Source organism: Dendrobates tinctorius, unplaced genomic scaffold, assembly GCF_039654945.1.
Source record: "Dendrobates tinctorius isolate UK_male_01 unplaced genomic scaffold, ASM3965494v1 ptg000308l, whole genome shotgun sequence".
Taxonomy (NCBI): domain Eukaryota; kingdom Metazoa; phylum Chordata; class Amphibia; order Anura; family Dendrobatidae; genus Dendrobates; species Dendrobates tinctorius.
This window is the reverse complement of record NW_027361975.1, coordinates 2,630,246-2,657,500: the sequence shown is the minus strand read 5'-3', so window position 1 is coordinate 2,657,500 and position 27,255 is coordinate 2,630,246. Positions and strand designations below refer to the sequence as shown.

Sequence of the window (27,255 nt, the reverse complement as noted above, 5' to 3'; positions counted from 1 at the left end):
GGCCCGGACATGTACAGGCTTAAGCAGTGGGACACGTCTGGCACTGCAGGATCTGAGTCCATGGTGGCGTAGTGTGTTACTTATGGTAGGCCTTGTTACATTGGTCCCAGCTCTCTGCAGTTCATTCACTAGGTCCCCCCGCGTGGTTCTGGGATTTTTGCTCACCGTTCTTGTGATCATTCTGACCCCACGGGGTGGGATTTTGCGTGGAGCACCAGATCGAGGGAGATTATCAGTGGTCTTGTATGTCTTCCATTTTCTAATTATTGCTCCCACAGTTGATTTCTTCACTCCAAGCTGGTTGGCTATTGCAGATTCAGTCTTCCCAGTCTGGTGCAGGGCTACAATTTTGTTTCTGGTGTCCTTTGACAGCTCTTTGGTCTTCACCATAGTGGAGTTTGGAGTCAGACTGTTTGAGGGTGTGCACAGGTGTCTTTTTATACTGATAACAAGTTTAAACAGGTGCCATTACTACAGGTAATGAGTGGAGGAAAGAGGAGACTCTTAAAGAAGAAGTTACAGGTCTGTGAGAGCCAGAAATCTTGATTGCTTGTTTCTGACCAAATACTTATTTTCCACCATAATATGCAAATAAAATGAAAAAAAAACAGACAATGTGATTTTCTGGATTTTTTTTTCTCAGTTTGTCTCCCATAGTTGAGGTCTACCTATGATGTAAATTACAGACGCCTCTCATCTTTTTAAGTGGTGGAACTTGCACTATTGCTGACTGACTAAATACTTTTTTTCCCCACTGTATGTATACGTGTATGTGTGCTTATGTGTACAGTATGTGTGCATGTGTGTGTGTGTGTGTATGTGTATATATGTGTGTATATTTATTATGAAAACTAGGGGGCAGGTCAGTGAGGGATCAGTGACCTGTTAGAAGCCACTTAGGTGAATACCTAATCAGAGCACCATATGCAGACCCCCCCCATATGCAGGTGAACAACTGGCTACGTCGATGGTGCCGTCAGCAAGGTTTTAGATTTCTGGATCATGGAGTGAATTACCTATGAAATACGATGGACCACTTGCTAGAGATGGGGTGCACCTTACGAAGACTGGAAAACATGTATTTGGAAGTCGCCTTGCTAAACTCATCAGGAACTAGAACAACGTGGAAGGGAAGCAAAAGGCCAGAAAAAGCCATACACCTGACAAATGCTATTGAGAACTCTGCTATTAGAAGTGGAAAGGAAGAACAATGACAAAAGAATCTAAATAATAAAAATATTGGAGAAAGAGAAACCAATCACAAACTAAAATGTTTCTATACTAATGCACAAAGCATGGGCAACAAACAAGGAGAATTGGAACTACTAACGCAGGAAAAGAAATATGATGTCATTGGAATCACTGAAACTTGGTGGAACAATACACATGATTGGAATACAAGGCTAGAAGGATACAACTTATTTGCAAGAAGCAGACTTGATAAACGAGGAGGGGGTGTTGCATTGTATGTTAGAAACGCACATGTCTGCACAGAGATTGAAGGCTTCAGAGACTGGGAGTTCTGTGGAAACTGTTTGGGTAAGAATACAAGGACAGAACAATAGAAAGGACACCATTGTAGGCATTTACTACAGGCCGCCTGTGCAGGCTGAAGATAGAGATGAACTCTTTGTTCATCAAATGGCCAAGTTCTCCAAAAAATATGACATAGTTGTCATGGGAGATTTCAACTATCCAGATATTTGTTGGGAATCTCTCTCAGGTCAAGGAAATTCTTATCCTCTCTTGCTGACAACTTTATCTTCCAAAAGGTAGGGGAGAAAACAAGGGGATCTGCTACCTTGGATCTAATCCTCATAAACAGGGAGGAAATGGTTGAGGAGGTAAAAGTGGCTGGGACTCTAGGAGGTAGTGACCATGCTATTTTAGAATTTTGCATAACTAGAGGAGGAAGACCTGTGAAGACTCAGATGTCAAGGTTAGATTTCAGAAAGACAGATTTTAAGGGACTCAGAAAAAGAATTGGAGGGATCCAATGGCTGGATATCCTTAAGGACAAAAATGTCCAGGAAGGATGGGAAATCTTGAAAAATGAAATTCTCAAAGCACAATTGTTAACAATTGTTAACAATTCCGAAAAGAGGGGATGAATAGGAAGCATTTAAGTTAGCCAGGATGGATGAACACAGAACTTAAGCACATGCTAAAAAGGAAGAAAGAAATGGAAAGTGGGAGGCATATCTAAAGAAGAATATAATGCTGTCTGCAGAACCTGCAGTGCACAAATCAGATTATCTAAAGCTGACAATGAATTGAGGCTTGCAAGAGACGTCAAAAGCAATAATAAAGGATTTTGGGGATATGTCAAAAGTAAAAGAAGAGTCAAAGATGCTATAGGAATTTTACAGGATGAAAATGATGAAATAGTAAGACAGAATGTTGAGAATGCCGGACTTTTAAATTCCTATTTTGCATCTGTTTTCTCTCAGAAAGGAAATGTAACATCAACTGTTCTTCACTGTCCTATTAAGGGAGTAGAAGAATCCAGGATAGCTATAGACAGAAAGATAGTGAGGAAACACTTAGCTAAACTAAATGAATTCAAGTCTCCAGGTCCAGATGAATTACACCCCAGAGTACTGAAGGAGATAGCAGAAGAAATTTTTGAACCTCTCTCCATAATCTTTGAAAATTCTTGGAGAACAGAAGACTGGAGAAGAGCAAATGTTGTTCCTATCTTCAAAAAGGGGAAGAGGGTGGACCCAGGCAACCATAGGCCGGTGAGTCTGACTTCTATACCAGGAAAGATCTTTGAACAAATTATTAAACATGTATGTAAGTACCTGGATAAGAATGAAGTGATTAAACAGAGTCAGCATGGGTTTGTAACTAATAAGTCATGTCAGACTAACTTAATTTCCTTCTATGACAGAATCACTGATTGGGTGGATCAGGGAAATGCTGTAGATATAGTATATATTGACTTCAGCAAAGCATTTGACAAAGTATCTCACACAATCCTTATTGAAAAAATGACTAAGTATGGAATGGACAAGGCAACTGTTAGGTGGATTCATAACTGGCTTAGTGATCGGACCCAAAGAGTGGTCGTAAATGGCTGCACATCCAGTTGGAAGAATGTCTCAAGTGGGGTACCACAGGGCTCTGTCCTGGGCCCTGTATTGTTCAATATCTTTATCAACAATTTAGATGAAGGAATCGAGGGTAAACTGATTAAATTTGCTGATGACATAAAGCTAGGAGGGATAGCTAATACTAGAGAAGAGAGAGAAAGGATTAAAAAAGATATAAATAAATTGGAGCAGTGGGCAGCAACTAACAGAATGGTTTTTAACAGGGAAAAATGCAAAGTACTACATCTGGGCAATAAAAATGAAAAAATCATATGCAGAATGGGAGGAATAGGGCTAAGCAACAGCTCATGTGAAAAAGACTTGTGAATACTAATACATCACAGACTGAATATGAGTCAACAGTGTGATGCAGCAGCAAAAAAGGCAAATGCAATTCTAGGATGTATTAACAGAAGCATACAGTCTAGATCATGTGAAGTCATTATTGCCCTCTACTCCTCTTTGGTCAGACCTCATCTGGAACACTGTGTCCAGTTTTGGGCGCCACTTTTTAAAATAGACATCAACAAACTGGAGCAAGTTCAGAAAAGAGCGACCAGAATGGTGACCAGTCTGCAAACCCTGTCTTATGAGGAAAGGTTGCAGGATTTGGGAATGTTTCGCTTGCAAAAGAGAAGACTGAGAGGAGACTTAATAGCTGTCTACAAATATCTCAAGGGCTGTCACATTGTAGAAGGATCATCTTTATTCTCATTTGCACAAGGAAAGACTAGAAGCAATGGGATGAAACTGAATGGGAGGAGACACAGATTAGATATTAGAAAAAACTTTTTGACAGTTAGAGTGATCAATGAGTGGAACAGGCTGCCACAAGAGGTGGTAAGTTCTCCTTCAATAGAAGTCTTCAAACAGAGGCTGGCCAGACCTCTGTCTGGGATGATTTAGCAAATGCTGCTTTGAGCAGGGGGTTGGACTAGATGGCCCAGGAGGTCCCTTCCAACTCCACGATTCTATGATTCTATGATTAACTCAAAACTGAAAATAAAGATTAAACAACAATCACAGAAGGATTCCATCAACCAAGGTATCATTTTAATCAGTATAACGGTGCAGACATGATAGTGTCTGTAGGTTACTCAGCACAATCCTGCTGACAGGTTCCGTTTAAGAAAAAATTATCATAAAGGCATATGTACCCAAAAGTACTATTCTAAGGGAAGATGATCAATATCATAAGCATGGATAACCCCTTTAAGAATAAAGGCCCCGTAAAGCACTTTGAAAATTTACAAAAATTTTGCGCAATGCAAAGTTGATCAAGCATTTGATTTTTGGTGTTTGACCAGTTTTAGGTAGCTCTCCCAAAATCACCCACCCGTCAAATTCTTTAAAACTGGCAGCATTTTCTTTGCACCAAAAATGTTACTCCAGGTCTTAACTGAAGTAACAGTTCTGGAAAATGCACAAAGGCAAAGGCCACTAATGAGATGGACAAGATTCATTAAAGGGGTTTGTCCAGGCTTGTGGTTCAAGTCTGCAGTCACTCTATGCCTATTATGTTTTTATTTGAATACATGCGGTCACGTGCCAACTAGATGTGTGTGGCCTCACTTAATACAAGTGAATTGAGCAAAGCCTGAAACGTTTAGTCTGAATGTGGCAGGAAGTATGCAAATTGACAACGTCAACACAGAGAATCTTGACAGCATGCACTATGAGGATTCACAAGTCTAAAGTCACATACAGAATAGTGATTTCAGACTTGAACTTAAAGCCTGGGAACCCCCTTAGGTGGTGTGCACCTCTTAATGAATTTTGACACATCTTATTGCAACATGACCCTCATTTACGAAATGCTAGTCTTTATTAATCAGGGCCAAAATGTCCATGGTGCCCATTCTCTTTGAAACTAGCCACTCCTCTTACCTGTTGGGAGACAGCATTTCCTGTCAGAGAACTACAGCCAAATGATGAGATGGAAATAGACACACACAACTCCAAGATGGTGGCAATAATCAATGATATGAATACAATCTCCCTGACTACCTGTAACCAAAAACAGCACAGTCCACAATCAAATTTTTTATGCATCAACCCGACACAATTACATTTTGTAAGTTACACATTGAACTGAATTAATAGAGTTGAGCGAATATCTTTGGTTCCCCGCTTATTCAGCAAGCTATAGCGCTTGCCGAATAAGCTGTAGAGGGAACCCAGATACATGGAGCGCCCCGGCTGATCAGCTGATCGGCTCCACAGCTGCATGTGTCGCAGCTGTGACACAGTGACAGCACATGTATGGAGAGCACAACACACAGGCTATCCATACATGTATTGTGACTGTGACACAGCGGTGACACATGCAGTTGCGGTGGCGATCAGCTGTTCAGCCGGTGGGATCCAGGAAGCCGGGTTCCCGAGGTAGCTTATTCGGCAAGTGCTATAGCTTGCCGAATAAGAGGGGAACCGAAGATAATCACTCAACTTTATAAATTAATAAAAATAACTAACTGGAATACAATCAATAAATAGAGAATTAAAAGATAAGTAGTCTAACTATAAGCTACGGTCTTGCACACGTCATGTTATATTAGATCATAATTGCATTAGATTATAAATGTCATTGCAAATAAAACCCCAAACCTGACTCCATAACAGGATTCCATACTGTGTAACCTTGTATCCTCAAATGTATGAATTGGAGTAGTGCCACATCGCCTTCAGACACGGATAAGCTAACAGACAGGGACAGGAATCTCCCGCATGGCAACAGATTTTAACTGAACATCACTGAAGTGGAAGGATCCTGCCGCTGGGGCCCAGTGAGCAGAAGAGAGGGGGCCCGTTGCATGCCGGGCCCCATGCGCCAGTACGAGCAATAATTCCCTGATGGCGGCCTTGAAGTACACTTCTGATAACACCCACTTACACTTAATGAAAATTGGCTCAATACGCGACAAATATTTTGATTGCTACTATATCCGCAATGGAGAAGCAAAATTAAATCCATTGTGCAAATCATATGAAGAATTCGGTGTAAGGTTCTCTCAAGTAAAATATGCAAAAAACCTAAGGCCTCAAAAAATGGTCCAAGTGTCATCAATGTTTTAGATCTGAGTTTCATCACTATTTGATCCTTGTGTCAGTTTTTACCATCAGTTTTCATGAATGATTATGCGTGGATATAAATAAAATTACAAAGCTACTCCTATCCTTAGCAGTTTTAATCATGGACTGCACACAGACTGCAAACAAATGTCATCCATGTGCTGTCCGATTTATTATGGATTTGATACTTTTTGTGACGAACGGTGGTCCCGCTGCCACCAAAACGCAACGGACAGTGGACCCTGTGACACCAATATGTCACAATCCCACCACTGACACGGGTGTATCAGTGGACTGAGGGACGTGACACACTGCCGGCACATGGCTATCACAGGCACGGTGGGGACTTATCTTAGTTATCCCACCACTGGCATCATGTGACAAAAATGCAGCAAGCTAACCTTGCTCTAACAATTTACCGCAGGGGGGTTATTTTGGATGCCCCACCACTGCTAACAACCTTCCAAGAACTGCGGGAATTTATGTATATCCCACTTTCTCAGTTCCGCTTTGGAACCCGCAGCTCTCCGGCGCCCCCCTTACCCTCAGGTCAGTCAGGGAACTGCACCTAGGCTAATTAGTCGCCGCTCGGGCTGCTTGTTGTGCACAGACAATCAGGCTACCACAGTAAGGGAATTATCAATGCTGTGGCCGCAGCCCCCCTTTAGCAATATAAGACCCTTCTGTCCTGCCAACTAGCCTAATCAATCGCACACACCACGCTGCCACCATTCACGCTTTTCTTAATTCACAGAGTTAAATTAAGAGGGTCCGTGGCAAACCCCTGAAATCAGTAGCGATTATCTAAAAGAGGCGCATAGTTCGTTTCTTAGAGCATGGAGACAAACTGATAATTTTTAGATTTATTCCCAAAAGGGCAGTGATTATACAGATAAAAGTTGCTATAAAGTTGAGACATTAAATATGTACAAATACAAATATAAAACAGAAAGTACACTCACAGTTGCTTATGACTCTTTAGGCATCCCATGTGGCTGGGGGGAGGGGTGCTGTTGTGAGTTCATTTTTCCCTTCACCAGTGAGGTCTGATGAACTCCCTCTTCTGGCGAAGGAAGGTAGTGAGGCTGATTACCAAACAGCTGAGCAGGTAGATGATGACTGGGTCACAGGAACTGATGACTGGATATAAGGCAGCCGACGCCCCGCTGCCTTGCCGGTGATTTTCCTGCTGGATTCTTGGAGACCAGTCTGATTTCTGCTTCTCAAAGCTAAGTTTTGCTCTGCCTTTTGTACACTTTAGTTCTAGTTTTGTTTGCCTTGTTTTTTGGAGTTCAGCCATCCCCGGCCGGGGGTGAGCTGAATTCCATTTTTGTCTCTGATCTGTTGATCTCTGGCTCTGTCTTCAGAATATACCTGAGTGCTGATATAGTCTTTTTGAAGCCTAGCGACTTCAGGGCCTGTTTTTACTATCAGTCTGTTGGTTCATTTTTGGATAGGGTTTTTGCGGATTGCAGACAGCAGCTTTTCTATCCTGTCCTATTTAGTTAGCTTGGGCCCCATCATTTGCTCAACCTATATTTCTATCTGTGTTAGTGTTTTTTCATCTTGCTTCACAGACATTATATGTTGGGGGATGCCTATTGCTTTGGGGTCTGCTCTGGGGCAGTTTAGATTTCCCCTTTCTGTCTTTAGGCTAATTTAGTTCTCCGGCTGTGATCGAGGGGTCTAGGGCACCGTAGGAACCCCCCACAGCTACTGCTAGTTGTTGTGGATAGGTTCAGGGGTCTGCAATCCGATAGCTTCCAACTTCTCTGGTTTTCTGGACTTAGCTATTATTTTTGTTTTTTCCTCCTTCGGTGACTCATCCATAACAGAATCACCGGCCGTACCGCAGATCCTAGGTTACTCAATAGCAGGAAAGAATTGTAAGAAAAAAATAATAATTTTTTTTTCTCTCAATGGAGATGAAGCAATTGTCTGATCGTGTGGAGCAGCTCGCTGCAGAAGTGCGGGGAATTTCCGCCTATCTTACTCATTCACATGCTGCTGAACCAAAGATCCCCACTCCTGATGTGTTTTTTGGGGATCGGTCTAAATTTTTGAATTTCAAGAATAATTGAAAATTATTTTTTGCCTTGAAGCCTAACTCGTCGGGGAGCTCCGCGCAGCGGGTTAAAATTGTCATCTCTTTGCTGCGCGGCGATCCCCAGGATTGGGCGTTTTCTTTGAAACCTGATGATCCTATTCTAAATAATGTGGATGCATTTTTTCAAACCTTGGGGTTGTTGTATGATCAACCTAATGCTATTGATTAGGCTGAAAAGGCCCTGTTGGCATTGAGCCATGGTTGGGATTTTGCAGAGTTGTACTGTCAAAAATTCCGAAAGTGGGCGGTCCTTACTACCTGGAATGATGATGCCTTGGCAGCTCTCTTTCGGAAAGGTTTGTCAGAAACCGTAAAAGATACTATGGTGGGATTTCCTTTTCCCTCTGGTCTTGACGATTCTATGTCATTAGCCATTCAGGTTGATCGGCGTTTGCGTGAACGCAAGACCGCACGAGAGGTGTTGCCACCTGTTGAACAAATGTCTGAACCTATGCAATGTGATAGGTAGTGTTTTCAAATATTCTTGAAATAAATTCAAAATAGATTTATGAAAATACAACCTATTGTTGGATTGTTAAATCCAACAATAAAAATAATAATAATAATAATAATAAATTGTGGTTTCTTTCAAAAGGTTATCCCTTGGGATTTCCTCCCTTTTCCACATGGACTTGTCTCTCTTTTGCCTTGAGTGACGACCAAAATTATCTGGTTATTGCTACGATAAAGAGAAGATTAAAACAAAATAAAATGCAAAAGTACAATAGGGTCTTATCCAAGTAACACAAAAGGTAATAAATGGTAATTGTGCTCACCTTATGGGGTTGTGTATGACTCAACCACTAAAAGACAGAAGTCCAGATACTGCAGTTTCCATATGGTAGTGTCAGATAAAAAGTTGCTCGGGGAATGGAAGTATTCTGCGCTTACTGGAAAAATGACATCCACGATTGGTAAATGCTGGTTTATTGTCAATGTGTTTCAGGGTCACACCGACTCCTTCTTCAGAACAACCATACATAGAAGCAGTAGCAGTACACATACATGGTTTTATACATGAAAAATATCAAAAAAGGGAGCTAAGGAAAGGAGGAAGGAGTGTCATGAGCCAGAAAGAAGCAACTTCTCTGAAGAGGCAATTTGCATATTATTGAGCCAGAAAGAAACACGTAAAAAATATAAATGTGTATATACTGTATGTATACCTATCTTTTATGCAAGGAAAGAATCAACGTACTTAACGACCGCAGATACACTTTTTAACGGCAGCAGTTAAGGGTATTTAAACCACTGCCCCGTTAATTAATGACCTTGAGGAAAAAGGCTATAGCGCCCCCAAGAGTCGGAATTTCTCCGGGCTCTTGGCTACCAGGGGTAGCCGAGACCCCAGAGAACACGATTCAGTTCAGAATTTACTGACCCCAGTGTTACGATCACCGTTACTAATAGTATAACGGCGACCACAAAAAAAATTTCACATTTTCCATTTAATTTTTCTCTCCAATGATTTGATCGCACATCAGAGGAGAGAGAAATAGGGTCCCTGATCCTCCCTCGGTACCTCCCGGTGTCCCTGGACCCTCCTGCTTCTCTCCACGGCTGTTGGTGTCTTCTTCTGTGAAGAAAATGGTGGGCGCATGTGCAGTGCACCCACCAAGATCTGCCAGCACACGGCAACAATAGGAGATTTTTCCTATTGGTTCATTTTGGTCACTGTGATAGACCATATCACAGTGATCAATATAAAAAAACAGTAAATCAATCCCCCTTTTATCACCCGCTTAGTTAGGGAAAAATAATAAAATAAAAAAAATATTTATCTCCATTTTCCCACTAGGGTTAGAGTTGGGATAAAGTTAGGGTTAGGGATAAAGTTAGGGTTAGGGTTCAGATTAGCATTAGGGGTGCATTGTGGTTATGTTGTGAATTCTCTCTCTGGTTTCCCTCTGGTGATTACTAAAGGTAGTGGAGCTGGTCAGATTGACAGAGGCTTGCCACTTGATAATGAGGAAGACGATTGGAGATCTGGGGTTTCTGATTGGGATTTTAGACAGCTGACTCCCTTTATCCCTGCTGGTGATTTTCTTCCTGTGCCTTCTGAGGTCCGATGTCTCCTGCTCTTTCCCTGCATGGTTCAGCTAAGTGGTTCATTTGCTATTCTGTTTGCATTTGATCTGGTTATGCTTATCTCTGCTTTGTGCGGGTCAGCCAGCTCCAGCTGGGGTTGTTCTGAATCACCGCCCATATGTTACTGCTTGTGCCAGTTTGTTTTGTCCCCTGTTATATTGGTCTCTTTTTGCTTTGCTTTCAGAACACACCAGAGTGCTGATATAGTGGGGGCGAAGTCGTGCGACTTCAGTGTTTTTTGTGCATCAGACATGATGGACTTTTTGCAGGGTTTTTTGCGTGATTGCAGACAGTGTCTTTCCTTTCCTGTCATGTCTAGTCAGTGTGGGCCCCTTCGTTTGCTCAGTCTATTTTTCTGCCTGCATTTGTGTTTTCATCTTGTCTCACTGACAATATATGTTTGGGGGCTATCTATTCCTTTGGGGTCTGCTTGGGGGCAGATTAGATTTCCTCTTTCTTTCTTTAGGCTTAGTTAGCTCTCCGGCTGTGCAGAGGCATCTCGAATCATCGTAGGTACACTCCATGGCTACTGCTAGTTGTGTGAACAGGATTAGAGGTCTGCAATCTGCTTAGTTACCAACCTCTCTGATTTTCTGTGGCTTAGCCTGGGCCTGCTATCCTCCTCGGGAATCCATTCATAACAGGGTTAGGGTTGTAGTTAGGGTTATGGTTGGGATTAGGGTTAGGGGTGTGTTGGGGATAGGGTGGAGTTAGAATTGGGGGTTTCCACTGTTTAGGCACATCAGGGGCACTCCAAACGCGACATGGCGTCCAATCTCAATTCCAGCCAAATCTGTGTTGAAAAAGTCAAATAGCGCTCCTTCCTTTCCGAGTTCTGCCGTGCGCCCAAACAGTGGTTTTACCCCACATATGGGGTATCGGCGTATTCAGAAGAAATTGCACAACAAATTTTATTGTTCATTTTCTCTTTTTACACTTGTGGAAATAAAAAAATTGGTAAAGTAGAAATAAAATGTTTCTGAAAAAAAGTTAAATGTTGATTTTTTTCCTTCCACATTGCTTCAGTTCCTGTGAAGCACGTAAAGGGTTAATAACCTTCTTGAATGTGATTTTGAGCACTTTGAGGGGTGCAGTTTTTACAATGGTGTCACTTTTGGGTATTTTCTGTCATGTACACCTCTCAAAGTGACTTGAAATGTGATGTGGTCCCTAAAAAAAGGTTTTGTAAATTTTGTTGTAAAAATGAGAAATCACTGGTCAACTTTTATATGCAAATTGCCTCTTCAGAAAGAAAGAGGACTTTTACTCTACAGCGCCACCTATTGGTAGTAGCGATCCTACAAGTCACAATCAACCCTTTAATGAGTTTTGTAACAAGGAGAAACCTTACCCCTTAGATCTTGGTCAAATTTTAACACTTATAACATCCTAACAAAAAAAATTGTTTCCAAAATGGTGCTGATGTAAAGTAGACATGTGGGAAATGTTATTTATTAAGTATTTTGAGTGACAGATCTGATTTAAGGGCATAAAAATGAAAAATTTGAAAATTGCAACATTTTTAAAATTTTCACCGTATTTTCATTTGTTTCATAAACTCAAGTCATATAGAAGAAATTTTACCACTAACGTGAAGTACAATATGTCACAAAAACATTCTCAGAATCAGTGGGAGCCGTTAAAGCGTTCCGGAGTTATAACCTCATAAAGTGACAGTGGTCAGAATAGTAAAAATTGGCCTGGTCATTAAGTAGCAAATTGGCTCTATCACTAAGGGGTTAAGAATAATGTGTTGGAGAGTGAAAATATGCCAATACAGAGAGAGGTAAAAAAAGGAAGGAATGATGTGAAGAACACCATAATTTTGTACACACAGGGTTTTTTCTAGCTTTACTGTGCTATCCTTCACATTATATACCGGCATTGATTAAATAGCTATGTGCATAGCATGGTACCCTTAGAAGTTTTGGTTCTTTCACTCATCAGGTTCGATTGCAAGTATAATCCATTTTTTTCTTCTCTCTTTATTGGCATATTTCTACTCTCAAACACATTATTCTTAAGTACATTCATTCTTTCCTTAAATGAATGATAGGTATATACTGTATATATATACAGGGTGGGCCATTTATATGGATACACATAATTAAAATGGGAATGGTTGGGGATATCAACTTCCTGTTTGTGGCACATTAGTATATGGGAGGGGGAAAACTTTTCAAGATTGGTGGTGACCATGGCGGCCATTTTGAAGTTGGCCATTTTGGATCCAACTTTATTTTTTTCGATGGGAAGAGGGTCATTTGACACATCAAACGTATTGAGAATTTCACAAGAAAAACAATGGTGTGCTTGGTTTTAACGTAACTTTATTCTTTCATGAGTTATTTTTAAGTTTCTCTTTGTTTACAGCCATTGACATGTCGCAGAGGTTAACACATGAGTAGCGGATAGAAATTGTGTTGATGTCTGGTGAACACAGTACCCGGGTCATTGCAGCAGATTTCAACGCAAGACACCCTACGCAAGAAAACTGTCGCCATTCCCATTTTATTTACCGTATTTTCCAGTTTATAAGATGACTTTTTAACCCCTGAAAATCTGCTTAAAAGTCGGGGGTCGTCTTATACGCCGGGTGTCGTCTTATATGACGAGTGCATATAGGGGCAGTGGTCTCAATGAACAAGGGAGGGTGTAAATGGTGTTATCATCCCCCTTTTACCACATTGGTGGCAGCGGTGCGGCGGCTCCTCCTTCAGCAGTGTGGCGGCTCTGTGCTGGGGGTCGGCGGCGGCTCCTCTTTGTTTAGCGTGGGGGCGCTGTGCTGGGGGGCGGATGCAGAGGCTCTCTGTCCAGCGTTGGGGCTCCTCCGGCATTTCCCCAAAGCCCAGAGGCCCCCAGGCAGCTCCATTGCTGCGATGTGGTGGCCTCCGGGAAAATGGCTGCCGGAGCCCACACATGCTCAGATTGAGATCTTGTCCCGAGATCTCGGGAGACGAGATCTGAATCTGAGCATACACGGGCTCCGGCGGCCATTTTCAGGGAGGCCACCGCATCACAGCAATGGAGCTGCCTGGGCCTCCGGGCTTTGGGGAAATGCTGGAGGAGCACCGACGCTGGACAGAGAGCCTCTGCAGCCGCCCCCCAGCACAGCACCCCCACACTGGACAAAGTGGAGCCGCCGATGCCCAGCACAGAGCCGCCACAGTGCAGATGGAGTAGCCGCCGATCCCCAGCACAGTGTTAGGAATGGCGGAATGCACTAAATAAAAATAATAATAAAGTGCGATCACCGCTCGGGGTCCACCATGCAGTGGGTGATATAACTGCTGCTAAGAGGTGGTAGGAGCAATATGGCAGTAATGCGCACAGGGTTAAACTTCACCAAGGTGCGCAGAGCAATCTCAGTTAATTCACAGAGATGCCAAATAAATACAAATACAAAAGACTAAGCCTGTTGAGGTCACAGTACTCAGTAAAAATCACACACACAGTATCAGGTCACAGGAGTAGCCCAAGATGGCAGCACTACGTCCTTCTAGACCTACCGTGTGCGGAGCGTCGCAACTGCGAACGCAAAAGTGCTGCTTCTGCAGTGCGGAGTGGATACTGCTGCTAAATGACAAGGCTAAGGCGGAAGCACAGCCGTGGATGTTGCAGCAGAGGAGCGCTGGCGCTGATTCTAAACTCAGTCCCTAACCACATACGTAATATCAGAGGGAAGGGATTTTATAATGAGTCATTCACCAGAATCATACATCCGCCCTCATACACACAGCAGCAAGTAAGTCTATACTAGCTCATGGCGGAACAGCCATGCGCGCCTTTTATAGCAGCCGGGACCTACCGCAAGCTTCCAGATCTCTGAGATGGACCAATGAGATCTGGAGCGGGACCTGAGCACATGACTCCCGATCTCCAATGGGAGGTGTCCCATGAGCATGCTCAGTAGGAGGACAGAAGGACTTAGCCTCAGGAGAGATTTGCTGCAAGGCAATCTCCTCTGCAATCTCCTCTGCAGTAGATAAACAGCAGGAGACTGCAGAATGTGAGGGTCTGGATCCCTGCGGAGTAAACGCAGAAATCCGACGCCTAACACACAGAGACCCGCAGACAGCACCGCTGCCACCAATGAGGTAAAAGGGGGATGATAACTCCACATACACCCTCCCTTTGTCATCGGGACCACTCCCCCGCACCCGGCATATAAGATGACACATGGCATATAAGAAGACCCCAAACTTTTAAGAAAATTTTCTATTTTAGCTGGAAAAGTTGGGGGGTCGTCTTATACGCCCGGTCGTCTTATACACTGGAAAATATGGTAGGTGTATCCATATAATGACCTACCCTGTATACAGTTGTGGCCAAAAGTATTGACACCCCTGCAATTCTGTCAGATAATACTCAGTTTCTTCCTGAAAATGATTGCAAACACAAATTCTTTGGTGTTATTATCTTCATTTAATTTGTCTTAAATGAAAAAACACAAAAGAGAATGAAGCAAAAAGCAAAACATTGATCATTTCACACAAAACTCCAAAAATGGACCAGACAAAAGTATTAGCACCCTCAGCCTAATACTTGGTTGCACAACCTTTAGCCAAAATAACTGCGACCAACCGCTTCTGGTAACCATCAATGAGTTTCTTACAATGCTCTGCTGGAATTTTAGACCATTCTTCTTTGGCAAACTGCTCCAGGTCCCTGATATTTGAAGGGTGCCTTCTCCAAACTGCCATTTTTAGATCTCTCCACAGGTGTTCTATGGGATTCAGGTCTGGACTCATTGCTGGCCACCTTAGAAGTCTCCAGTGCTTTCTCTCAAACCATTTTCTAGTGCTTTTTGAAGTGTGCTTTGGGTCATTGTCCTGCTGGAAGACCCATGACCTCTGAGGGAGACCCAGCTTTCTCACACTGGGCCCTACATTATGCTGTAAAAATTTGTTGGTAGTCTTCAGACTTCATAATGCCATGCACACTGTCAAGCAGTCCAGTGCCAGAGGCAGCAAAGCAAAACATCAGGGAACCTCCGCCATGTTTGACTGTAGGGACCGTGTACTTTTCTTTGAATGCCTCTTTTTTCTCCTGTAAACTCTATGTTGATGCCTTTACCCAAAAAGCTCTAATTTTGTCTCATCTGACCAGAGAACATTCTTTCAAAACGCTTTAGGCTTTTTCAGGTAAGTTTTGGCAAACTCCAGCCTGACTTTTTTGTGTCTCGGGGTAAGAAGTGGGGTCTTCCTGGGTCTCCTACCATAGAGTCCCTTTCATTCAGACGCCGACGGATAGCACGGGTTGACACTGTTGTACCCTCGGACTGCAGAGCAGCTTGAACTTGTTTGGATGTTAGTCGAGGTTCTTTATCCAACATCCGCACAAACTTGAGTTGAAATTTCTTGTCAATTTTTCTTTTCCGTCCACATCTAGGGAGGTTAGCCACAGTGCCATGGGCTTTAAACTTCTTGATGACACTGCGCACGGTAGACACAGGAACATTCTGGTCTTTGGAGATGGACTTGTAGCCTTGAGATTGCTCATGCTTCCTCACAATTTGTTTTCTCAAGTCCTCAGACAGTTCTTTGGTCTTCTTTCTTTTCTCCATGCTCAATGTGGTACACACAAGGACACAGGACAGAGGTTGAGTCAACTTTAATCCATGTCAACTGACTGCAAGTGTGATTTAGTTATTGCCAACACCTGTTAGGTGCCACAGGTAAGTTACAGGTGCTGTTAATTACACAAATTAGAGAAGCATCACATGATTTTTCGAACAGTGCCAATACTTTTGTCCACCCTCTTTTTTATGTTTGGTGTGGAATTATATCCAATTTGGCTTTAGGACAATTCTTTTTGTGTTTTTTCATTTAAGACAATAATAATACCAAAGATAATAATACCAAAGAATTTGTGTTTGCAATCATTTTCAGGAAGAAACTGAGTATTATCTGACAGAATTGCAGGGGTGTCAATACTTTTGGCCACAACTGTGTATACTGTATATATATATATATATATATATATATATATATATATATATATATATATATATACACAGTCATGGCCAAAAGTATTGACACCCCTGCAATTCTGTCAGATAATACTCAGTTTCTTCCTGAAAATGATTGCAAACACAAATTCTTTGGTATTATTATCTTCATTTAATTTGTCTTAAATGAAAAAACACAAAAAGAATTGTCCTAAAGCCAAATTGGATATAATTCCACACCAAACATAACAAAGAGGGTGGACAAAAGTATTGGCACTGTTCGAAAAATCATGTGATGCTTCTCTAATTTGTGTAATTAACAGCACCTATAACTTACCTGTGGCACCTAACAGGTGTTGGCAATAACTAAATCACACTTGCAGCCAGTTGACATGGATTAAAGTTGACTCAACTTCTGTCCTGTGTCCTTGTGTGTACCACATTGAGCATGGAGAAAAGAAAGAAGACCAAAGAACTGTCTGAGGACTTGAGAAACCAAATTGTGAAGAAGCATGAGCAATCTCAAGGCTACAAGTCCATCTCCAAAGACCTGAATGTTCCTGTGTCTACCGTGCGCAGTGTCATCAAAAAGTTTAAAGCCCATGGCACTGTGGCTAACCTCTCTAGATGTGGCCGGAAAAGAAAAATTGACAAGAGATTTCAATGCAAGATTGTGCGGATGTTGGATAAAGAACCTCCACTAACATCCAAACAAGTTCAAGCTGCCCTGCAGTCCAAGGGTACAACGGTGTCAACCCGTACTATCCGTCGGCATCTGAATGAAAACGGACTGTATGGTAGGAGACCCAGGAAGACTCCACTTCTTACCCCGAGACATAAAAAAGCCAGGCTGGAGTTTGCCAAAACTTACCTGAAAAAGCCTAAAACATTTTGGAAGAATGTTCTCTGGCCAGATGAGACAAAAGTAGAGCTTTTAGGGCAAAAGCATCAACATAGAGTTTACAGGAGAAAAAAGAGGCATTCAAAGAAAAGTACACGGTCCCTACAGTCAAACATGGCGGAGGTTCCCTGATGTTTTGGGGTTGCTTTGCTGCCTCTGGCACTGGACTGCTTGACCATGTGCTTGGCATTATGAAGTCAGAAGACTACCAACAAATTTTGCAGCATAATATAGGGCCCAGTGTGAGAAAGCTGGGTCTACCTCAGAGGTCATGGGTCTTCCAGCAGGACAATAACCCAAAACACACTTTAAAAAGCACTAGAAAATGGTTTGAGAGAAAGCACTGGAGACTTCTAAGGTGACCAGCAATGAGTCCAGACCTGAATCCCATAGAACACCTGTGGAGAGATCTAAAAATGGCAGTTTGGAGAAGGCACCCTTCAAATATCAGGGACCTGGAGTAGTTTGCCAAAGAAGAATGGTCTAAAATTCCAGCAGAGCATTGTAAGAAACTCATTGATGGTTACCGGAAGCAGTTGGTCGCAGTTATTTTGGCTAAAGGTTGTGCAACCAAGTATTAGGCTGAGGGTGCCAATACTTTTGTCCAGCCCATTTTTGAAGTTTTGTGTGAAATGATCAATGTTTTGCTTTTTGCTTCATTCTCTTTTGTGTTTTTTCATTTAAGACAAATTAAATGAAGTTAATAATACCAAAGAATTTGTGTTTGCAATCATTTTCAGGAAGAAACTGAATATTATCTGACAGAATTGCAGGGGTGTCAATACTTTTGGCCATGACTGTATATATATATATATATATATATATTTATATATACATTTATATTTTTGATGCATTTCTTTCTGACTCACGACATGTGACTATGAAGACCCCTACCTCTTTTCCTTAGCTTCCTTTTTTGAGTTTTTTCATGTATTTAACCATATACAGTGGGGAAAAAAAGTATTTAGTCAGTCAGCAATAGTGCAAGTTCCACCACTTAAAAAGATGAGAGGCGTCTGTAATTTACATCATAGGTAGACCTCAACTATGGGAGACAAACTGAGAAAAAAAAATCCAGAAAATCACATTGTCTGTTTTTTTTTCATTTTATTTGCATATTATGGTGGAAAATAAGTATTTGGTCAGAAACAAGCAATCAAGATTTCTGTCTCTCACAGACCTGTAACTTCTTCTTTAAGAGTCTCCTCTTTCCTCCACTCATTACCTGTAGTAATGGCACCTGTTTAAACTTGTTATCAGTATAAAAAGACACCTGTGCACACCCTCAAATAGTCTGACTCCAATCTCCACTATGGTGAAGACCAAAGAGCTGTCAAAGGACACCAGAAACAAAATTGTAGCCCTGCACCAGGCTGGGAAGACTGAATCTGCAATAGCCAACCAGCTTGGAGTGAAGAAATCAACTGTGGGAGCAATAATTATAAAAAAGAAAGACATACAAGACCACTGATAATCTCCCTCGATCTGGTGCTCCACGCAAAATCCCACCCCGTGGGGTCAGAATGATCACAAGAACGGTGAGCAAAAATCCCAGAACCACGCGGGGGGACCTAGTGAATGAACTGCAGAGAGCTGGGACCAATGTAACAAGGCCTACCATAAGTAACACACTACGCCACCATGGACTCAGATCCTGCAGTGCCAGACGTGTCCCACTGCTTAAGCCTGTACATGTCCGGGCCCGTCTGAAGTTTGCTAGAGAGCATTTGGATGATCCAGAGGAGTTTTGGGAGAATGTCCTATGGTCTGATGAAACCAAACTGGAACTGTTTGGTAGAAACACAACTTGTCGTGTTTGGAGGAAAAAGAATACTGAGTTGCATCCATCAGACACAATACCTACTGTAAAGCATGGTGGTGGAAACATCATGCTTTGGGGCTGTTTCTCGGCAAAGGGGCCAGGACGACTGATCCGGGTACATGAAAGAATGAATGGGGCCATGTATCGTGAGATTTTGAGTGCAAACCTCCTTCCATCAGCAAGGGCATTGAAGATGAAACGTGGCTGGGTCTTTCAACATGACAATGATCCAAAGCACACCACCAGGGCAACGAAGGAGTGGCTTCGTAAGAAGCATTTCAAGGTCCTGGAGTGGCCTAGCCAGTCTCCAGATCTCAACCCTATAGAAAACCTTTGGAGGGAGTTGAAAGTCCGTGTTGCCAAGCGAAAAGCCAATAACATCACTGCTCTAGAGGAGATCTGCATGGAGGAATGGGCCAACATACCAACAACAGTGTGTGGCAACCTTGTGAAGACTTACAGAAAACGTTTGACCTCTGTCATTGCCAACAAAGGATATATCACAAAGTATTGAGATGAAATTTTGTTTCTGACCAAATACTTATTTTCCACCATAATATGCAAATAAAATGAAAAAAAAAACAGACAATGTGATTTTCTGGATTTTTTTTCTCAGTTTGTCTCCCATAGTTGAGGTCTACCTATGATGTAAATTACAGACGCCTCTCATCTTTTTAAGTGGTGGAACTTGCACTATTGCTGACTGACTAAATACTTTTTTTCCCCACTGTATGTGTCCTGTCATTGCTTCTAATTGTTGATGTCATTTTTCCAGTAAGCACAGAATACTTCCATTGCCTTGGCAACTTTATTCTAAGATTAAAAATAAGGGAACATGGACACCGTCTTTAAGCTTTATCCCATTGTTATAAATATAAAACTACACATGCTACTGGACAAAAACAGCCCTGATGCGTTTTTATATATTTACTACCAAAAGCAAACGTGGGTGTCAGCAAATGACTAAGTATGAATTGCGTACATCTGCAAAATTATACCATATAGGAAACCCAAAAAGAGAAAACTAGAATTGAGAGAATAGTATCACAGTTTATTAGCAACAAAATTATACATACAACTCTGTAAAAATTAAGAGACCACTGCACAGTTTTATAAAAAATCAGCTTCTCTACATGTCTGACAGCCATTCCATTCCAGTGTCAGTTGAATTCCAACCAGAGTACACCTCATTCTACTTAATGTGCTTCTGATAGGGTGATCACCTGAACTAAATCTTATTTAACAAAGGAAAGTATGAAAAACCCTGCTGTGGTGTTCACAATCCTCTTGCAATTGGACAAGCTGGATGGCAAAACAAGTGCTAGTAATATCCCAAAAGTAATAGGAATGAAAAAATAACTTTTAACAATGCCAAAGGAGTTGAAGAGAAAAGTCTTGAGTGAGGACAAGAAGGGTTCAATTCTGGCTTTACTAACAGAGGGATACAGTAAGCGTCATGTTGCCTCCATCCTTACAATTTCTAAGACGGCAGTTCATTACAACAAGGTCAAGCAGCAGACATTGGGGACAAAAAAGCTACAGACCGGCAGAGGGCGAAAACGACTCTCCAATGACCGGGGTGACCATCATCTTATTTGAATGTCATTCAGCAACCGCAGGATGACATCAAGTGACCTGCAAAAGGAATGGCAAATGGCAGCTGGGGTGAAGTGCACGGCAAGAACAGTTTGTAGCAGGCTCCTAGCGGCAGGGCTCAAGTCATGCAAAGGTAGAAAAAAGCCTTTCATCACTGAAAACAAAGGAGAGCCAGGCTGAAGTTTGCCAAAGACCATAAGGATTGGACCATAGAGGACTAAAGTAAGGTAATCTCCTCTGATGAGTCTAATTTTCAGCTTTGCCCAACACCTGGTCGTCTAATGGTGAGACGGAGACCTGGAGAGGCGTACAAGCTACAGTGTCTTGCACCCACTGTGAAATTTGGTGGAGGATCGTTGATGATCAGGGGATGCTTCAGCAAGGCTGGAATTGGGCAGATTAATCTTTCCTAAGGACGTATGAATCAAGCCACATACAAGGCTATCCTGGAAAAACAAATGATTCCTTCTGCTCAGGCAATGCTCCCCAACTCTGAGAACTGTTTTTTTTTTCCAGCAGGACAATGCGCCATGACACACAGCTAGGTCAATCAATGTGTGGATGAAGGACCCCCACATCAAATCCCTGTCATGGCCATCCCAATCTCCAGACCTGAACCCCATTGAAAACCTTTGAAATGTAATCAAGAGGAAGATGGATAGTTACAAGCCATCAAACAAAGAAGAACTGCTTAAATGTTTGTACCAGGAGTGGCCTAAGGTCACCCAAAAGCAGTGTGAAAGACTGGTGGAAAGCATGCCAAGAAGCATGAAAGCTGTGATTAAAATCATGGTTATTCCACAAAATATTGATTTCTGAAATCTTCCTGAGTTAAAACATTAGTATTGTTGTTTCTAAATGATTATGAACTTGTTTTCATAGCATTATTTGAGGTATGTAAGCATTGCATTTTTTTGTTATTTTGACCATTTCTCATTTTCTCATGTTGTCAATAGTTTATAGAATAAAAGAGCAATTTGCATTTTACTCAAAAATATACCTATAAAGAGAAAAATTAGACAAACTGAAAATTTTGCAGTGGTCTCTTAATTTTTGCCAGAGCTGTATAATAATATAATGAACAATTGGTGAGAAGAACGGCTAAAAATTGTATATAATGGGCAAAGAGTGGAGAATCAATAACCCCTCTATAGAGATTTGTATCACTCCTTAGGCTACACGCCCAGTCAAAGAGCCTGGCGCTTCTCACCCCCTACCAAACACCAGGCTCTTACAACATGTCCCAAGGTATTTAATCTATATTATATACTGTTATCAATTCATCCCTCTTTCCCTGTATGTAATCTGATGTTCTTAATCACCAGTACTTTAGAGCGCAGACTTGTCAACACGATTATCCTAGCCTCCCATTCACTTAAGGTACTGTCACACTAAGCGATGCACCAGCAATCCTGACCAGCGATATGACGCGGTCAGGATCGTTGGTGCATTGCTAAGTGGTCGCTAGTGAGCTGCCACACAGGCAGATCTCACCAGCGACATCGCTGGGGTCGGGGGTCGCTACTCACCTGTCAGACGAGGTGATCCTGACGTCCTCCCGCCCACGTCCACGCGTCGCTCGTCTCCACAGCAGGAAGCCCCAGCAGGAAGCTGACGACGAGAAACGGTCCAGGACATTCTCGTGCGATCAGCGATAACCAGCGGGGGAGCGGTCGGAGGTAAGTATCAGACATAGCGATATCACTAGCAATATTGCTATAACGTCACAAAAACCAGTGACGTTATAGCGATATTGCTAGCGATATCGCTTAGTGTGACAGGCCCTTAACATATGATGTTCTGGCTCGCTTACTTTGACTGACAACTCCAAGAACTTGTTAATGGTACTGGACTTAATTGTTCTAGTTAAGACAGGTATTCAGCTGCAGCACTATATGCCACTACCATTTAACAACTAACCTTTGTCCCCATACTATTAATTATCACTATGGACGTTATGCTGACATTTTTCACTACCTTTTTGACAGGTTCTTTGCATTTTCATCTGTGTAACACCAAATAACTTATGACATATTTACGGGTCTATGGCCCATCTATATCTTACATTATTCTGATCTATTACAGACCTCCAGTTGCACCTGATGTTATAAACAGACTGTGGGTCTAAGTGCCTGGGCATGTAGCGATGTAGTATAGTCATGCGAGTCTCTATAGGGGGTTATTGATTCTCCACTCTTTGCCCCTTATATAAAATTTTTAGCTGTTCTTCTTACCAATTGTTCATTATATTATTATAAGTATAATTTTGTTGCTAATAAACTTTGATACTTTGTCTCTTAATTCTAGTTTTCTTTTTGGGTTTCCTATATGATATAATTTTGCAAATGTACAGAATTCATACCTAGTCGTTTGCTGACACCCATTTTTGCTTTTGGTAATATATTATATTGCTAGGATTTTTTATAGGTTTATTTATGCTGTATATATGCACATATATTGCATATCCTGCCTGCAATGCTTTCTCTCAACCAGGTGATTAACCGCAGGCATGTCCCGTATCAGTGAACGGAGTGCAAATGACTGGTCTGTTGGACTTGAGAAGTTTGGTAGCCCTAGTGAGGATCACAATTCCACATTGGCTGATTCCAGGGGAGATGGTGGGTGTCCGCTGTATCGATGGGGACACTAAAGATTACCCTGTGGCTCGAATGTTCATAGACACAAACTGTGGTACCGAAAACCATGAGGCTGGCATAGTCAAGGATCTCTTACACCCAGTTATAATAGGGCGGGACTTTGCAATGTTTTGGGACTTGTGGGGGGAAGGGATGATGCCTGGTTCTCTAAATGCCAGCCAGGTCACTCCTAAGGAAACCTCACCGCATACCTCAGCTGACGGGTTTCCTTTTTATGTCGTTGTTAGCGATGAGGATGAGGCAGCCTCCCCTAATCTGGGGGTGTCCGGACAAAACTTTGGAACTGCCCAACTCAGTGACTTAACTTTAAAAGGGACATTTGATAATATGATGTTACCTTATGGTGTTGCTCAAGAGCCGAGGGCTGACACCCAATATCCATATTTTGCTGTAAATGGGTGTTACTGTGATGACTATTGGACTTCCAAGGGTGGACCCGCTGGACCGTGGCAACGAACCTCCCTCGGACGAGCTGACCAGGTGGACCACCCCCTATACAGGGAGCATTAGGGGCAGGACTCAGGGAGACTATCACCACAGCAGTTGGTACCCAGGGAAGAACAACGGGAGCCTCAGCGAAAGACAAGGCGGACTGGCGGTAGGCTGGCACGGCTGTGACACGGGAACAAGGACGGATGGAGAAACTGGCAGACAAGCACGGCAGAGACAAGTGAACATAGGCAGGTTGGCGACACTGGCTGGAAAACACAGCTGAGACACGAGAACACGGGCAGGTTTGGAGACACAGGCTGGAAGACACGGCAGAGACACAGGAACATGGGCTGCTTGGAAACACAGGTGGGCAGGCACTAGGAGAAAGCAAACGGAGGACATAAGGTCAGAGGCTAGGCGGAAAGGGCTTGCGGCAGGGAAGGCAAGGAGCGCAGGGAGACGTGGGGCCAGAATCACTTGTGAAACACAAATGACAGTCAGGCACAGCCAGTAGGAAGAGGTGGCTTGATAAGCAGAGTGCCCAGTGGACTTCTGGGTCAGAGTCCTCCAGACCATAGATGTCACGATACTAGTGGAGACAACTGGACATGAGTGGCTAGGTCAAAGAGACTGCAGACACAATGGGTTGCGCAAGCAATATTGTATTAGTGATCTGAATGCAATATAGCATATAAGTCCAGATAAATGTTCAGTCAATCTGATAAATGGTAATAGTAGAGTTGATACTCTGCGACACAGCATTCAAAGTCACTGAGCAATGAGGGCACAAGACACAGACTCTTGCAGAGCGGAGGAACACACTAGCTGGCTGGAGTTCTTACTTCACCGCAGGTGTAGGCAGGCAGAGGTTCCTGAAGTCAAGTGTTCAGCAATCACTCGGTCAGCAGGCAGGGATCCAAACGAGCAGGTCGACGGAGGACTCCGCCGTTAAGAGAGGACCAACAGGGATAGTAAGTCCAGGCTTGGGACTACAGAGGCACAAAGTCCAAAACATAATACACAAGCAATGAAACAGAACAGGTGCTGGCTTTATATACAGCTTTGGCAGGAAGCAAGATGGCCGACGTGCAAACATCAAGATCCATGTTAACTAAGGGCAAGTCTAAGGGCAAGAAAAAACAGATTCTAGGACTAGATACTGACATTACTCCCACCTCAAGAACGGCCTCCGGACGACCCTAAACCAGGCTTACCAGGGTACCTTTGATGGAAATGCTCAATAAGTCGGGAGGCGTTAATATTATCCACGGGTTCCCAGGAATTCTCCTCTGAGGAATAGCCTTGCCATTTAATCAAATACTTCAGTCGATTTCTGTAGATTCTTGAATCCAGAATCCTCTCAACGATGAACTGCTCTGACCATCCACAAGAACGGGATCAGGAGGAGGAGATGAACGTCCTGGAAAAGGATTTGGTACTACAGTCTTTAGTAGAGAAGTATGAAAGACAGGATGTACCTTCAGTGTTCTTGGGAGTTTTAAGCGAAATGCAACAGCACCTACCAGGCCACTGATCCTATAAGGACCGATGTACTTCTATCCCAACTTAGGGGAAGGGATCTTCATCTTTAAATTCTTCGTAGATAACTAGACTAAATCTCCTACCTTAAATGTTGGTGTTGGTTTGCGAAATCTGTCAGCTGCATTCTTGTACCTCTCTTGTGCGGAACCCAAAGTCTCTTTCAGAAGCTCAAGGTTCTGCTGAAGTGAAGAGATCCTGTCGGCAACTGCTGGTAAAGATGTATCTACCGGTAATCTGGGGAAAATGCTAGGGTGATATCCCAGGTTAGCGTAGAATGGAGACTGCTTGGTGGAGGCACTCTGGGAGTTGTTATAAGAAAATTCAGCCAATGGGAGTAGCCTTACCCAATCATCCTGCAAATGGCAAACATAGCAGCGAAGATATTGCCCTAGTGTTTGGTTGGTACGTTCTGTCTGCCCGTTGGACTGTGGGTGGAAAGCAGGAGATAAGTTAACTTCTATGCCTAATGCTGAACAAAAGCTTCGCCAAAACTTTGAAGCAAATTGAACTCCACGGTCAGAAACAACTTCATCCGGAACCCCGTGCAGGCGAAAGATGTTCTGGATAATTAGGTCAGCAGTGTCCTTCGCAGAGGGTAAACCGGAACAAGGGATGAAATGGGCCGCCTTGGTCAGGCGATCGACCACCACCAAAATCGTACTCTTTCCCTCGGAAAGGGGCAGTTCTACAATAAAGTCCATAGAAATGGATCCCCACGGGCGAGACGGCACCGGCAAAGGCTGTAACAGACCAGTAGAGGAGGCACGTGGAACCTTGAATTTGGCACATACCTCACAAGATGAAACATACTTCTGGACATACTTCTGAAAACCTGGCCACCAGAAGAAGCGAGATAAGAAATCTTGAGTCTTCTGAATTCCTCTGTGCCCTGCAACCTTAGAATCATGAACCAATCTCAACACTCTTAACCTCACGGCTTCAGGAATGTAGAGGCACCGTTCCCGGGTCCAAACTCCATTCCTAAAAAGAAGGCTTACCTCATCAGATGGCTGAGACAGGAAAAGATCAGAGTTGTAAGCTTCTTTGATGACCTGCAACAAATCTTGATTATGAATGACTCCTACAAAATTGCAATCAGAAAGTATGGTCTTAGGTGGAGCATCTGGAACAGCGTCAGTGGTGTACATCCTGGATAGAGCATCTGCTTTTCCATTGCGCGAACCTGGTCTATAAGAGATTGTAAAATTTAATTGATTAAGGAAAAGACTCCAGCGGGCCTGCCGTGGGGTCAGGCATCTTGCTGACCTGATGAACTCAAGGTTGCGGTGATCCGTGAGGACCACGATCGGCTGTGAAGCTCCTTGCAGAAGATGCCTCCACTCCTTGAAGGTGGCGATGATAGCCAGTAATTCTTTATTTCGTACATTGTAGTTCTTTTCGGCAGGAGACAGTCGCTTGGAAAGAAAAGCACAAGGATGAAGTAAATTCTTCTCACCTGTTCTTTGGGACAGTATAGCCCCGGTGGCACAGTTTGAGGCATCAACTTCAATAATGAAGGCGAGTTCCGGGTCAGGGTGGATCAGTACCGGTGCTGATGTGAACGCGGTCTTGAGCCGAGAGAATGCTTCTTGGGCTTGAAGGGACCAAATAAATGCTGTCTTCTTCTGTGTCAACTGGGTGATGGGCAAGACGATGTCAGAGAAGTTCTTGATGAAACGTCTGTAGAAGTTAGCAAATCCGATGAAGCGTTGGACCTCTTTGACGTTCTTGGGGATTGGCCATTCATGAATCGCCTTGATCTTGCTGTTATCCATACTCAGACCCTGTGAGGAAATTACATAACCTAAGAATTGGATCTCCGACTTGTGAAATTCGCATTTCCCCAGCTTGATGTACAGATGGTGTTCCCTCAACCGCTGCAAGACAGTCTTGACATGTTGCTGATGTTCCTCCATGGAGCTAGAAAAAATCAAAGTGTCGTCCAAATAGATTACGACAAAAAGATCAAGAATGTCTCTGAAAATATCATTTA

The 27,255-nt window shown here is 42.9% G+C and overlaps 1 protein-coding gene across 1 annotated transcript in view; it reads right to left on the bottom strand.

Moving 5' to 3' along the window:
* LOC141073591 (membrane-spanning 4-domains subfamily A member 15-like) overlaps positions 1-27,255 on the bottom strand; it is a 231,052-nt gene that overhangs the window by 12,515 nt on the left and 191,282 nt on the right. Inside the window, exon 5 of the mRNA XM_073560879.1 lies at positions 4,983-5,102. Within this exon, the coding sequence (XP_073416980.1) occupies positions 4,983-5,102 (120 nt within the window). The remainder of the gene's footprint in view (positions 1-4,982; positions 5,103-27,255) is intronic.